Here is a 15,001-nt window from a genome sequence, read left to right as displayed (position 1 = left end):
AAAACGAAAAAAAAACGTGTTTTTTTTTCTTTTGCGAGAGTCACGGTTTTGCTTCCGCGAGAGGCACGGTTGTGCTTTCGCGAGAGTCACGGCCATGCCTCTTGGAAAGGAAAAAACAAAACACATTTTCTATTTTTTTTTCTTTCGCGAGAGTCACGGTTTTGCTTCCGCGAGAGGCACGGTTGTGCTTTCGTGAGAGTCACAGTTGTGCCTCTCAGAAAGGGAAAAAATACGTTTTCTGTTTTTTTCTTAAAGTCACGGTTTTGCTTGTATGAGTGGCACGGTTGTGCTTTCGCGAGAGTCACGGCCGTGCCTCTTAGAAACGAAAAAAAACACGTTTTCTGTCTTTTTCTTTCCTTCCACGAGAGTCATGATTTTGCTTTCATGAGAGGTACGGGCGTGATTTCACAAGAGGCATGGGCGTGCCTCTTTCAGAAAGGGAAAAAAACCATACTCTCTATTTCGGTTTTTTTGTTCGGTTTTCTTCGTCCATTTTTTTCGTGAAAAAAAGTTCGTCAAAACCTATCAACATGTGATCTAGTTTTGAAAACCTCGACGCAAGGAATCCAATAATAAAAACGGTTTGAGATTTGGACGCACGATTTAAAAAATAAAACATTTTAAATAAACAAATCTACGAAAAAAAGGAAAACTCTCATGTTGCGACAAGTGGCGTGTTGTATGTGCGCCACTTGTTGCGACCTGGAAAAGTGGAGTGTTCTTTGCAATGAGTACTTCTTAATTAGTGATTTCGATAGTTTGGTAGGCGCAGAAGTAGAAGAATAATAGATGGGCTTTGGCTAACAGTTTGAGCTTTCTCATCCTGGGCTCACGGCCTGTCGGATAATGTTGGGCTCTTGGCCCAACCAGAATTGCTATTTTCATTCCAAGATTTTTTTTTTCGTCTGTCTCGCTTGGGTACGGCCTTCCAGTCCCTTCTCGATGTCAGGGAGGAGCACGGAGACGCCGCCGACGGTGGTGGGCGGCTACGAGCTGCGGGAGCGCCTCGGCGGGCGGCCCCCGGCCACGTCGGTGTGGCGCGCGGTGCGGCTCTCGACGGGCGCCCCCGCGGCGGTGAAGCAGGTGCGGCTGGCCGGCCTCCCCGACCGCCTCCGCGACAGTCTCGACTGCGAGCTCCGCTTCCTCGCCGCCGTCAGCCACCCCAACATCATCCGCCTCCTCGACGTCATCCGGGTACGACCAATCCTAAGCTCCGTTGATTGCCACTTGTACCAATCGAGTCGCTTATCCTGCTCTGCCTCGGGCAGACCCCGGGCTGCATCTACCTCGTCCTGGAACTGTGCGAGGGGGGAGACCTGGCGACCTACATCGAGCGCAGCGGCGGCAGGGTGGAGGAGAGCGTCGCCAGGAATTTCATGAGACAGATAGGTAATTCATCCTATCATCCATTTCCCAATTGTTCGATGAATTCTTGTTTCCACCGTCGATTTCGATTCGATGTGATGTGTGAAAACTGGAGCTTGCCCCCTGTGGCTGGCAGGAGCTGGTTTGCAAGTGCTCCGCCGGCACCACGTCGTCCACCGGGACTTGAAGCCAGAGGTCCAGGGACTGGAATCCCTTGTTAATTTCCTTGTTTGATGTTTTACTACTAGGTTGAAACTGTCGATTTTGAATTGATAGAGCTGTTGAATGGATTGTTGCAGAACATCCTACTCTCTTGTCCTGGCAGCGATGCGATACTCAAGATATCCGATTTTGGCCTGTCCAGGTATGTTCTTGGATTGATGATAATTATTTGTTTTAGTCATGTATGAGTAGTTGTAGAAAAATGAAAATATGCCACTCATCCTAGCAGCCCTTGCTGTTCTTTCAGTCAACTGTGAAATCAATCATTAGACGTCTTCCAACTCCTGTTTGCTACTAAAGCACATCAGAGTAGCAGAAACCAAAAATATATGTAACGATGCTGAACATGGTGGAGTGGGTTCGGCATGATAAGTAAGGCTCGTTAGTTAGGCGATCGAGTTTTTGGGCAAACAGAAATCCAGTGACATTTGTTTCTGTGTTTACTAGGGTTCTTCATCCTGGGGAGTATGCAGAGACAGCCTGCGGCACCCGCTTGTACATGGCCCCTGAAGTCATGCTATTTCAGAAGTACGATGACAAGGTATGCCTTATATGCTCACTTGCCCAACATTTTTGGCCAGACGAATGGCACAAATCTGAACATCTCCTTTTTGCAGGTGGACTTGTGGAGTATCGGCGCAATTCTCTTTGAGCTCTTGAACGGCTACCCACCGTTCCGTGGTAGAAGTAATGTGCAGGTGCTGCGCTTTCACTCTCCAACTTTGTTCAATCATCATTTCAAATATTTAAATTCAGAACTGTCCTTGGCTCACATGTTCCTCTCTTCAGATGCTTCAGTGTATAAACAGAACTGGCTCTCTTCCGTTCTCGCAACTCGTGGTACCCGGCCTGCATCCTGATTCCATCGACATATGCACCAGACTACTATGCACGAATCCAGGTCTGTCAATGACGCTGGCCATGCTGCCTCTTCCGCCAACCAAAATGCTGAAAATCTGGATAGTTACATAGCTGACGTTTGGACGGCTGTTTTGTTTTCAGTGAATCGACTGTCGTTGCAAGAATTCATCAACCACGGCTTCCTCAGGCCATAGATGCCACACTGAAACTGAAGAGGATTTTGGCGCTGGCTGCAGTATCATCTGAAGCATAGGGTCCGTTGGCTCGTTTGTGCTGGCTTCAGATAGTAGCAACATAGATCTGAATGTTTGTAATTCACGGAATCATCCATATACAATTTCGTGCCGTTTAACTGTAGCATGTAGGACTGCTCAATATCTGAAGCTTAGGACTGGCTGATTACTTTACTGTACTTGACTTACTGTATGGAAAAATGTGAATGTGAATATAGTGTAAGGAAACTCTGGATGCAAGTCTACCAGTAGAAAGAAAAAGGACCCTGATAACACTTGAACATCAGGTACAAGTACATGGCAACTCCGAACGTTTTTTACGGCAAGCTTAGTTACATGAGGATGATAACTTTAGTTGGTTAGCATGGCAATTTTCCTACTTCTGTTTATTTTTCATAGAAACTTACGTTGTGTCACTGGAATTCGCTGTCCTTACACGATTGGAATTGTCATAAAAAAATGTCAGTTCCAGGACGCTACTCATCTGATGTGTGGCACTTATCATTTGGGAAGAAAAATGACAATTACTAGTAGGAGTACTATGTTGTACTCCCTCCGTCCGAAAAAACTTCGGATGGAGGGAGTATGTTTCTGGTTTGCAAACAATTGCCTGTTGAGATGGCCTGAGCGAAGAAGCAACTTCCTGCTGTGAGCCTGTGATGAGGATCATTCTTGCCGATTAACCCTTACAGGAGAATTCACTGCTAGTTTTGATCTTTCCTGACTTGTTTGTTTTCATGGAATGAAAGAAAAATAATACTCCCTCCTTTCACAAATATAAGATGTTTTAAATATTTCAATATGAACTATACATGGTCTGAAATGAGTGAATAAACACACAAAAATGTGTCTATATACATCCGTTCAATTTGTAGCAAACACCAGCTACTTTGAAAATAAAAGCATGCCACTAAGTTCAAAATTTCCATATGAAAATGGATGATTTTGGGCCAAATTTGTACCGAACATTGAAATTCCCATTCCATCACTTCAGAAATTACAGAGAAAAAATACCACACTTGACCCTCTCCCAGTTCTCTTTCCCCGTCCGACGCCACTCCCAGCGCGCGCTCGACGCGCCCACGACCGGCGCTGAGCGCCGCCGGCATTCCTCCATATGCTAACCTCGCCGCCATCTCTCATCGCCCCAGCCGGGCCCTCCCCGCAGCGCCACCTCCCTTCCAACTCTCCCGGCGAATCCAATGGAGCGGCGGAAGATGCTCGCGGACCTCCTCCGGGCGAGCGCGAGGGGCCCGGACCTCCGCGGCGGCGCGCAGCTCCACGGCGCGCTCACCAAGCTCGGCTTCGGGACGGACACCATGCTGGGCAACAACCTGATCGACATGTACGCCAAGTGCGGGAAACTCGACATGTCCCGCCAGGTGTTCGACGGAATGCCCGAGAGGAACGTGGTCTCGTGGACGGCCCTCATGGTGGGCTTCCTGCAGCAGGGGCGCGCCGGGGAGTGCCTCCGGCTGTTCGGGGAGATGCGAAGGGTCTCGGAGGTCCCGCCGAACGAGTTCACGCTCTCGGCGACCCTCAAGGCGTGCGGCGTCGTCGGGGACACGGGCGCCGGTGTTCGTGTCCACGGGGCCTGCGTCAGGATGGGGTTCGAGGGGCATGGCGTGGTCGCCAACTCGCTGGTGCTCGTGTACTCCAAGGGCGGGAGGATCGGCGACGCGCGGCGGGTGTTTGATGGCGCTGCTGCGTTCAGGGACCTCGTCACCTGGAATGCCATGATCTCCGGCTACGCGCACGCCGGGCGTGGCAGGGACTCGCTGCTCGTCTTCCGGGAGATGCAGCAGCGAGGAGACGAGGATTGTCAGCCTGATGAGTTCACCTTCGCCAGCTTGCTGAAAGCCTGCAGCGGCCTAGGCGCGGCTCGAGAGGGCACGCAGGCTCACGCGGCCATGGTGACCAGAGGGGTCTCCACGGCATCCAGTGCCATCCTCGCCGGCGCGCTGCTTGATGTGTATGTAAAATGCCATTGCCTGCCGGCGGCAATGCAAGTGTTTGATCGGTTGGAAAGGAAGAATGCCATCCAGTGGACGACGGTGATCGTCGGGCACGCACAAGAGGGGCAGGTGAAGGAAGCATTGGAGCTGTTCCGGCGGTTCTGGAGCTCTGGCGTCCGTGCTGATGGACATGTCCTCTCCAGCATCGTTGGCGTGTTTGCAGACTTTGCTCTTGTCGAGCAGGGGAGACAAGTGCACTGCTACACAGTCAAGAACCCGGCCGGGCTCGACGTGTCAGTGTCCAACTCCCTGGTCGACATGTACCACAAGTGTGGGCTGACCGACGAGGCGGAGCAGCGGTTCTGGGAGACGCCGATGAGGAACGTCGTGTCATGGACAGCGATGATCAACGGCCTCGGGAAGCATGGCCATGGCCGAGAGGCCATTGACATGTTCGAGAAAATGCGAACGGAAGGCGTGGAGCCTGACGAGGTGAGCTACCTGGCCCTTCTGTCAGCGTGCAGCCACTCTGGCCTTGTTGAGGAGTGTCGCCGGTATTTCTCAATGATCCGCCAGGACCGGCGGCTGAGGCCGAGAGCAGAGCACTACGCGTGCATGGTGGACCTCCTCGGCCGCGCCGGGGAGCTCACGGAGGCCAGGGACCTTGTTGCGACGATGCCAATGGCACCCACCGTTGGCGTGTGGCAGACGCTGCTCAGCGCCTGCAGGGTGCACAAGGACGTCTCCATAGCCAGGGAGGCGGGTGATGCCCTCCTGGCCATGGATGGTGACAACCCGGCCAACTACGTGATGTTGTCCAACATCTTTGCCGAGGCCGGGGAATGGCGCGAGCACCAGCTGGTGCGCAATGCCATGCAGCGCAGGGGCCTGCGGAAGCAGGGCGGATGCAGCTGGGTGGAGGTCGGGAAGGAGGCACACTTCTTCTACGGCGGTGACACAACCCACCCTCGCGCGGCCGACATCCAGTGTGTCCTGCTGGACGTGGAGAACAGGATGAGGGAGCAGCTAGGGTACAGCCCGGGCGCCGTGGTCAGTGATGGCACACAGCTGCATGACGTGGACGAGGAGTCACGTGCTGAGGGACTGCGGGCGCACAGCGAGAGGCTGGCTGTGGGGCTGTGGCTGCTGCACCACGGTGAGCACCACCATGGCGATGGGGAGGAAGAGGAGGAGGGTAGTTGGGAGGTGATCAGGGTGTACAAGAACCTGCGGGTGTGTGGCGACTGCCACGAGTTCTTTAAGGGGCTGTCGCGGGTGGTGGGGAGGGCGATGGTGGTCAGGGACGCCAACCGGTTCCACAGGTTCCAGGACGGCGCCTGCTCCTGCAAAGACTACTGGTGACTTCTGACTTGGCTAACTGAACTCACACTGAAGCAGGCACCTCATAGGCTGGCTTGACAAAGAAGGCATACGCCACCAGCGAAACGCAAAGAAACATGGATATCCATTGGCGTGTCATCAAGATAACCGCTCTGCCCGGAGTTGTGCAGGCAACAGGCAACATACAATCTATGTTGTGATGATGGTCCTTTCAGGAAGAAGATTTGGGGATTGCCATATGCCCAAGTGAAGTTGAGCATTTGATTTGGGCGCTGATTTGATCACAGTATCCTGGCAGCTCGATCTCGTGTGAAGATATTTGTTCTTTCTGTATACAAGATTAAACATGGGTAGATGCAGATCACTTGTTTTCGAAGTGTGAGTTCCTGGGGGAATGAAGGTGCCAGCAGCTTGGTTTTGAATTGCCGGTTGGTTCCTCGGCTAAAACAGAGTCCCCAGGACCTCGCATGCCCTGAATTTTTGTGCTTTCCTTTGGCCTCGGTGGTCTGTCTGGCCGCAGCAAAGTGAATGCCAGTTACTGAGCCTCACGAGCAACTTCAGCATCTATATATGGATTAGCCAGGTACGTAACATACATTGCTGAATTTACTTGAAGGAGAATGTTGAATGCCCGAGAGGCTCGAGTTCCTCTTGTAGACCACTGGTCCTAGTGATATGCATTGGCCTGCCCTCCTTGCTGTGTCTCTATCTGGCTTCTTAGGCCTTGTAATCTTTGAGTTGTGATGCTGGCTGACCTGCCAGCAACTTGCGGTTTACCCGTGTGCTGAGTGCTGACACTACCCCTACTGTGTTGCCGCCGTCAACGAAATGTTCAGGTGGGCAGCTTCTGTTTGACCCCCTGTAAACCTTTCAAGTTTCTTTCCTTTTATATATGCGTCCTTGTCTGAATGAATCTGTTTACGGTGCAAAGGGGGCTGCAAACTGATTCACCGTTATTATTACAGTCCCTGCAGTTCCCGTGCAATTTTATTTTTTGCGATATTTACATCCTGAGCTCGATTTTTCTGACGAGTTGTTCATTTAGCCGTCGAGATATTCGGTCTGTCTCTCTGGAGTTGTGCTTGTGCAGGCTCCAGGCTACACACATACAATCTGATCTGATCTGATCCAATGACGGTCTTTTCTGGAACAAGATGTGTGCCCAGTTAGTCTGGTTAAAGCACAGTTCTGACTTGTGAGACGAGCACGGTGAATGCTATACTTACCTACTGTAGTGGTGAGCCTTCTTCTGAGCAAAGTTCAGTATAGACTAGCCAAGTAAGTACGGACGGTACGTGCACTGCGCCACTGCTGAATTCAGTTGAAGGAGGATGTTGGGTGTACCGAGCCAAGGACTTGACTTGTTCTTGGGTCGCCTCAAGGTATAATCAATTTTAGAGCATGTCTCTCTCTCAAAAAAAAAAAAATAGAGCATCATTGCCTGAATGAATCTGTCGACGTGTTCCATCCCAAAATACTCTGCTGCTTGGCTAAATCGCCTCCTGCGGGTCACTAATTGTTGGGGAGGGGTTGGTGGCATAGCAGCGCTGGGCTACGAGTTGGCATCAAAAGAGTTCTGGGAGGAGGAAAATCACAAGCCGACCTTAGCTCAGTTGGTAGAGCGGAGGACTGTAGTGGTTGCAGATTAAATCCGGTAGGTCGGAATTATTTATTCCTTTTTAAATTTTTTATTCTTCTTATAAATACAAAAATGAAAAATCCACCTCTTTACAAAAAGTCTCTTTCGATTTGTTTAAGAATCTTTTTAGGTTCACAAAGTCATATTGGAATCATTTCCTTTGGCCACTCTCTCGTTTCGTCTAAGAATCTTTTGAAACGTAGAATGGATCTTTTCAAATAGGAAATGAAATATGGATGGAGTTTCAGTTTCAGAAAGCCATTTGAATTTTGCTGCTCAACAGACCATCAGATTAGCAGACCAATCTTACCCCAAATGTAGGCGCACAAAAACTTAAACCATTAGGTCCAGTATAGGTCGGATTTCTATTATAAACATTTAATCTTTGAATGCCCCCCCAAAAAATAAATCCATCTTCTCCACTATTTACTCTGGTACAAACTTGAGTCACTTATTTTGGGACAGAGGGAGTAGCTAATAAATCTCTGGGAAAGACATATTGACGGGGATTTTAGGTTCACAAAGTCACACTGGAATCTGCTGCTTAGATTAGCAGAACCATCTTACCCCAAAATCTAGTTGATGATTAGTTCTGTTATTATCCACTCGTTTTTTAAAGAAGATACATTAGATGGGACATGACAGGAATGTACTGACTTATCCCAAATGACAGTGCCACAAAATCCAATATCTTTTTTCATTCCAGCCAGGAGCAAAGGGGAACCATCCCCATTTTTCTATCCATCACCGACACAATTTATTCAATCAAGGCACGCATCTTTCCAATGAGCAACAGAAAGGGAGAAGACGATCCGCTAAATTCCTGCACCCAACTACAAGGGTGGAGGAAGGCAAATAAAAACAAAATCACGCTATCCAGGGACAAGATCAATTCATCTTTGGTGGGTTAAGGTCAGATCGGATCCCAGTGCGCTTTCGACCATCCCATGCCGCAGGCTTCTTCAACCCTTAAATGTTTTACTTCTGCGACTCCAGAGCCTTCAGGACTTCCTCTCCCATTCGCTTGCATCCAACCAATGTCTGCAGCGGAAGAACAAAACTACGTAAGTTCGGAAAAAAGAGGAAACGGGAGCAAAAAGTAGCGCTTGCTAATACGTATATTCCACAACCAGTGAACACAGGTCAGAAGTTTGGCAGGCTAAGAAACAGAGGACCAAATCCTTCTATTTTGTCAAACTATCTAAGTACTCGTAATTGATATGCAAGTAGAGAACAATCTAAGTACAACTGTACGAAGCAGATGAATATTTAATTATTTATTTGGCAGAAACATAGGCATTGGATTTCTCTTCCAACATAAATGTAGCAAATATTCAGTGCAGCAATTATTGAACATGTTTGCATGGACTAATCTTACCGTCCCAGGAGAATATATGTCCCCAGTTCGGAACCCATTGTCCAGTGTCTCTGTAACCGCGGCTTCAATTCTCTTTGCAGCACTTTCTACACCAAGGCCATATTTCAATAGCATCGCAGCACTAAGAATTGTAGCTAACGGGTTTGCCTTGTCCTGCACTCAGCAAATTGTAGAAGGGAGCACAATTTTGAACAGATTTAGACAACAAAAGGCAATGCAGTAGTATCCAAGGATTGTTCTGAAATTTAGGAGCAATATCAACCTGGCCAGCAATGTCAGGAGCAGAGCCATGAATGGGTTCAAAAAGACCCGGTCCCTGTACAGAAAAAGAAGATCCTTGATAAGCGATTTACTTCCAGCAATTTCAGCATAAAATAAGAGAGTCAGAAAACAATTTATATTACCGATTCACCAACACTGGCAGATGGCAGCATTCCAATGCTTCCTGTGATCATTGATGCTTCGTCCGATAATATGTCACCAAAGATATTGTTTGTCACAATCGTGTCAAACTGTGATAATGAAGGGAAGGGAATACAGGAGGTCAGCACATCTCCATACTGCTTAGCTCAGGGTGAGATAAGTTACATACAAAGAAACAAACCTGTTTAGGATTCCTAACAAGCTGCATTGCAGCGTTATCAACGTACATGTGTGAGAGCTCAACATCGGGGAATTCGGAAGCTATTGCAGTTACCCGTTTCCTCCAAAGCATAGATGCCTACAATAGCATTAGGGGAAAATGATGTACTAGGCTCAGCAAAATGATAGGTCATAATCATCCGAAAATGCCAAACGGAGACCGAGCTCCATGGAGCCCTTTATTTGAAAACTTTAAAATCCAAACTTTTCAGTTTCAAAAAATTCTGAAAATAAATACACATATACTTAGATACATAATGTACATGTGTGCAAATTTTCAGGTCGAAATACATCAAAATGTGAGCTGCACAAAAAAGACAAATCTGAGGCCTTTTAGCATATGTACTGTTCATCTATAAAGTCCATGATTTTGTTTTTTTTGTACAGCTCGCAATTCAAGGTATTTCATCCTAAAAAATTTCACACATACACTTTACATCCTGGCATACATGTGTATTTTTTTCAGAATTTTTTGAAACTGAAATTTATGAATTTTGAAATATTCAAAATAAAGGGCTCCATGGAGCTCGGTCTCCAAAATGCCCTACTCATAATCATCGCATCCAACTAAATATTTAAGAAAGAGTTATAAAACATTGAATATAATATTGTCTTGAATATGCTCCACGGGTCGGTTCTAATTTCCATACAAGTCAAACAACTCAAAAATATTTGGGATTCCTATAATTAAGTACCTCAAGCACATTCGCCTTGTCCACCGAGCAAAGTTTCCCTCCTCTCTTGCGAGCAACCTCAAATGCAACACGGGCAATACGATCGATCTGGGGATAGAGTTGTTCGGACAAATAGTTAACGCATTGTATTCAATAAAAATGGTAACAAAGAGTTCTTTTAATCTAATTACATGTATTCTTACAGAAAATACATCCTGACGTCATAGAGGAAAGAAACAGAGAAACAAAATGATCAACAGATTTAGTCATGTTTATGCCTTCTGTCGGTATCAAACAAAGAGTTTTTTTTTAAATCTAATTACATGTGTTCTTACAGAAAATACATCCTGACATCATAGAGGAAAGAAATAGAGAAACAAAATGATCAATAGATTTAGTCATGTTTATTCCTTCGGGGATGGAATAGTTTATCAGCGAGATAGTTGAAATGAAAGGGGAACAGTGGAGTCACCTCAGCAACTGAATATATTTCAGTGTTGAAGCCAGTTTCCTCTCCCTTGTCATTGGTTCCAAAACCCCTAGGCTTGCCGAAGTAGATCCCTGCCACGCAGGAAATGAAATACCAGTAGAAGTTTCAAGTTTCATCAGAATGCACGTGGAAACATATAAATCAGCAACGAAAGAGGAATAACCAGCCATGTTTTATTGTAGTTTAGTCAACATTACCTCCAGTAAGCTCTCTAACAACCATGATGTCAACTCCTTCAGCTACCTCTTTCTTCAAAGTAGATGCATCTACTAGCTACAAAAGTTTGAGGCCACAGAGAGAAGTAATTACATAGGGAAGATATGAGCAAATCATCACATTATTGTAAGTATATAACAGTAATAATTGAAGCAAACAAGTCCATTCAGCCCCAATTTTGCAGCTATGACTTCATTTGCTAGTATTTTATTGCTCATTGAAACTATGTGCTGCTAGTACAGATCATGTCAGGAGACAGGAGACACTCCGATGCCTTCGATACATGGCCTTGGATGCAACCTAAGCGATGTAGGCCACATAGTTAACTAGCTAGCTAAATTACGAAAGGCAGAGTTTTGAGTAGTACCATTAGAAAAACAGGACAATGTTGTTAGTACTAATCGAAGCAAAGAAGTTAATCCACTACCAGTACAGATTAAGCCGGGACGCAGGACACACTCTGATGCCTTGCATACATGGCCTCAGATGCAACTTAAGCCAAATAGCTATCTAAAGTATGAAGTGCAGTGTTGTCCAACTAAAATAGAGTGTTGATATACCTGCGGTAACACTGTGGCTGGCCGCAGATTGGCAAATACGCCGAGCCCGGCACGGATGTTGAGCAGCCCGGTCTCAGGCTTGAGATGCTTCTCATTGTTATCCCATTTATACCTGCAGAACAAATCATCACATCTATCCAATTACTGAAAGAAAAAAACGCAGCTGCACATCACAGCAAAATGCAATCCGGAGCTGTTACAATGGTGTTGCTACTGCCAACAGAAAATTTCCACTCACCCTCCGATCGCGCCAAGGAGGATGGCGTCCGAGGCCCGCGCCGCCGCGAGCGTCTCGTCGGGGAGCGGCACGCCGGCCGCGTCCAGCGCGGCGCCGCCCATCAGCATCTCCTTGAAGCTGAGGTCGACGCCTACGAGCAAGGACAGCAAAGGGGTCATCGTCAGCATCCTGCTGGAGGCATTGGGCGACGCGGAGCTGAGTTCAGGCGAGCCTACCTTCCTTGGAGCAGGCGACGGAGAGGACGTCCTTGGCGACGGCGACGACCTCGGGGCCGATGCCGTCGCCGGGGAGGAGCGTAATGCTGTAGCTCCTGGCCGCGGCGGAGCACCGGACGGAGCCCGCCATCGGCCGCGCCGCCGCGCCGGCGCCCCGCCGGCGGGAGAGGGCTAGGGTTCTGAGCGGCGTGGCTTGGAGCTGAGTCATCGTGCTGGCTGAGACTGCAAGTCTCCTGGGCCTCCACTGGATATATTGTGCCGATGGACTCGGGTCGGGCCTAGCCCAAGTGAAAACCCAGAGATGGCTCCAGGGAAGCGAGGCAAGGGCAAAGGTGGCCCGGCGCCGGCGGTCGCGGCCGCGGCGAGCGCTGCCGGCGGCGGGGAGTTCCCGGGCTGCCTCCGCCTGATGCCGCCGTCCACCGTCGCCATCTCCGTCCACGCCAAGCCCGGCTCCAAGATGGCCACCATCACCGGTCCGTGCTCCGGCCCCCCTAGTGCTCGTCCTCGCTGCTCCCCTCCTAACTCGTGAGTTAATTTGCAGAGATCGGGGAGGAGGCCGTCGGGGTGCAGATCGACGCGCCGGCCAGGGACGGGGAGGCCAACGCCGCCCTCGTCGACTTCATCAGCTCGGTAATTTAGTGATTCCCTCCCTGCGGATACAGTACCGCTTGATCTAGATGAACTGCCCACCTAGATGATGATTGGTAGCTCCATGGTATTGCTGTGAACTAGATTGAAGAAGGTTTAGGGGAGTTGGCAGCCGGCACTGGTTTGGGAATTAGGAGCACAAGCTAGGGACATACTAGTATGATTTGTTTTAACTTTCATTGTTACAAACTGATGGCATGAGATCTTCTCCATCAAAGTTCAGACCTTAAGCATGTTAGGAAGTACTGTATTGTTGAAGCATGTGAAACTGGTACTGAAGTACTGAACAGACCGTCGAGGACATGAATTGGCGAAGTTGTTTGCCATGGAGATGTGTGGTGTTCTTTCTTGAATTTCGAATTTCATCTTTTTCCCCTGGAGCACTGCAATCTAGCTTCTTTGGCCATTCTGCTTCAGACTTGGCCACCTTTGGTGTGTTCAGTAGGAGGAAGATAACATCAAAGTTCAGTGAGTTTGATAATTGTGTATGATTCCGTCAAGGGTGCAATTCAAGGATTTGAACATTGCTTGATCTAAGACCACAAATTAAGTGGATGCTTGCACCTAACTGCCAATGACACCCAGGGGGGTTTGTTGCTACTGAGCAGGTAGTTACAGTCCATAATCCTACTTGCGCTATGGCTTAGTATCTTGTTCAATATCCTATTGACCGCATTAATTCATTGTCAAACTACAATTTAACGAGACAAATCCATGGACAAAAATGTCAGCTGTTTTTTGGATAGTTAGTGCCTTATTGGTCGGTGATTGAGACAATAGGCGCATTTTCCTAGGTTTGGCTCATTAATCAAAAGGTAATAAACAAAGTGCACTTGTGCTGGAAATGCATTCACTGGTTTCACATGATTATGTAGTAGTACAGATGAAGTCGATCTTTGATGCTTCTTTTTCTTTGCTCCATCTGAAATGCTGAAAACCTTGTGTAAATGTGCATGCATGAATGCAGGTGCTTGGGGTGAAGAAAAGAGAAGTGTCCATCGGCTCTGGCTCGAAATCGAGGGAGAAGGTCGTGCTAGTGCAGGACGTGACACTCAAAGGCGTCTTCGAGGCCTTGAAGAAGGCGTGTGGCCCTTGATGGTGTATGTTAACTGCGAGTATGTAATATAACCTGGCTGAGCAGAGTGTATCAGCTGTAGGAACCGGTGCTCTTTCTCCGGTATAAATCGTCACCACACTGGTGAGAACGAACCTGGTAAAAGGCTGAAACCATGGGCACGGCCAGTCTTGTCACTGAGATCGTGACGGGGAACTGCTCGTTTCTGAAGAAATTGTGACATAGATGTATGTATAGTGTGCATGACAGGCTGGCCTCTGTATTGCTAGTTGACATTTGGTGCGTCAGATGGTGCAATCAACTGCCATGGGTGCGATGTTACAAAACACGTCCGCCTATAAACGGGAGATTTACTCCCTAATATATATGACCAGACGGCGCTTGGACATAATGCTTGATCATCTTGGAGATGTGTGATATTTCAATTTCATGTCTCCCTTTTTTCTTTTCTTTCAGAAGCATTGCAGTTTAGTAGTATTAAGACGTTTTAGTCCCACTGTTATTGCACCCGTCAATTTTGCTTCTTTGGTCATTTTGCTTCAAACTATGGGCACCTTAGTTTAGTCTGGGGTGTTCCCTAGGAGCAAGTAAGTTTGAAACGTGTTATGATCTGTGAAGGCAAATCCAGGATTTGAACTTTGATTGAAGAATTAAGTGGTCGTTTACAGTAACTATCAAGGGTTGTGTTGTTGCTGAGCTGATAGTTGCAGTTCATAATTCTACCTGCGCTATAGTTCCAACTCCTATCTGTAGTATTAACTCATGTCAAACTACAATTCTAGATTTAAATTCATGGACAAAAATGGCAGCTGCATCTCTGGGTCATGCCTTATTGGTCACTGACTTTGACAACACTCGCTTTTTCCTGGTGCTCAGGGCATCTCCAACGTCGTCTCTTAAAACGGACACATTATTTGTCCATGGACTGACCAGTCCACAGATACGGATGCCGGAGCCGGCCACCCAACCGCTTCCCCCTAAACGAATGTCCAGGTCCGGCAAATTTTCATTTCAAATACATAACAATATGAGCGCAAGTTAAAGTGCGGCGTTCACATAGCTACCGGTTACAACTGAAAGAGGTGGATATTCATAGTTTTTATATGCGCTGTCACAAAAGTATCAGCCCGGTAGCCCATGCAAAAAGAGCATTTTTGCCCTGCCAGACCGGCTATCCGAGCCTCCTCGCTCACTCTGTCGCCGCCTCCTCACAATGCGCCTCCTTCTCGGTCGCCAAGCGCTTCAACAT

The 15,001-nt window shown here is 47.9% G+C and overlaps 4 protein-coding genes across 4 annotated transcripts; 3 read left to right on the top strand and 1 right to left on the bottom strand.

The window, feature by feature from the left end:
- The first annotated feature begins 901 nt into the window (after positions 1–901).
- Positions 902–2,912, top strand: LOC147987871 (protein kinase family protein). Its single transcript, XM_087545496.1, has 8 exons — positions 902–1,194; positions 1,269–1,389; positions 1,502–1,560; positions 1,665–1,729; positions 2,035–2,128; positions 2,205–2,285; positions 2,377–2,488; positions 2,590–2,912. The coding sequence occupies exons 1-8, from the start codon at positions 943–945 to the stop codon at positions 2,640–2,642; spliced, it is 837 nt and encodes a 278-aa protein (XP_087401622.1). The 5' UTR covers positions 902–942; the 3' UTR covers positions 2,643–2,912.
- A 696-nt stretch (positions 2,913–3,608) lies between these two features.
- Positions 3,609–6,846, top strand: LOC125529504 (putative pentatricopeptide repeat-containing protein At3g15130). The gene has a single exon (XM_048693918.2). The coding sequence runs from the start codon at positions 3,884–3,886 to the stop codon at positions 5,996–5,998; it is 2,115 nt and encodes a 704-aa protein (XP_048549875.2). The 5' UTR covers positions 3,609–3,883; the 3' UTR covers positions 5,999–6,846.
- Positions 6,847–8,296: 1,450 nt separating this feature from the next.
- Positions 8,297–12,285, bottom strand: LOC125540364 (3-isopropylmalate dehydrogenase 2, chloroplastic). The gene is made up of 11 exons (XM_087545494.1): positions 12,030–12,285; positions 11,815–11,944; positions 11,577–11,688; positions 10,998–11,073; positions 10,783–10,871; positions 10,332–10,418; positions 9,599–9,715; positions 9,399–9,506; positions 9,257–9,310; positions 8,995–9,147; positions 8,297–8,657 (listed from the first exon to the last, which is right to left on the bottom strand). Exons 1-11 carry the CDS (start codon positions 12,235–12,237, stop codon positions 8,595–8,597), a joined length of 1,197 nt encoding a protein of 398 aa, XP_087401620.1. The 5' UTR covers positions 12,238–12,285; the 3' UTR covers positions 8,297–8,594.
- A 4-nt stretch (positions 12,286–12,289) lies between these two features.
- Positions 12,290–14,143, top strand: LOC125540365 (uncharacterized). Its single transcript, XM_087545495.1, has 3 exons — positions 12,290–12,502; positions 12,571–12,659; positions 13,645–14,143. The coding sequence occupies exons 1-3, from the start codon at positions 12,331–12,333 to the stop codon at positions 13,771–13,773; spliced, it is 390 nt and encodes a 129-aa protein (XP_087401621.1). The 5' UTR covers positions 12,290–12,330; the 3' UTR covers positions 13,774–14,143.
- Positions 14,144–15,001: the final 858 nt, after the last annotated feature.

This window comes from Triticum urartu, chromosome 2A, assembly GCF_056163025.1.
Source record: "Triticum urartu cultivar PI428250 chromosome 2A, HENAU_Tu73, whole genome shotgun sequence".
NCBI classification, from domain to species: domain Eukaryota; kingdom Viridiplantae; phylum Streptophyta; class Magnoliopsida; order Poales; family Poaceae; genus Triticum; species Triticum urartu.
Note: the sequence above shows the minus strand (reverse complement) of the source record. Positions and strands in the feature narration are given on the sequence as shown.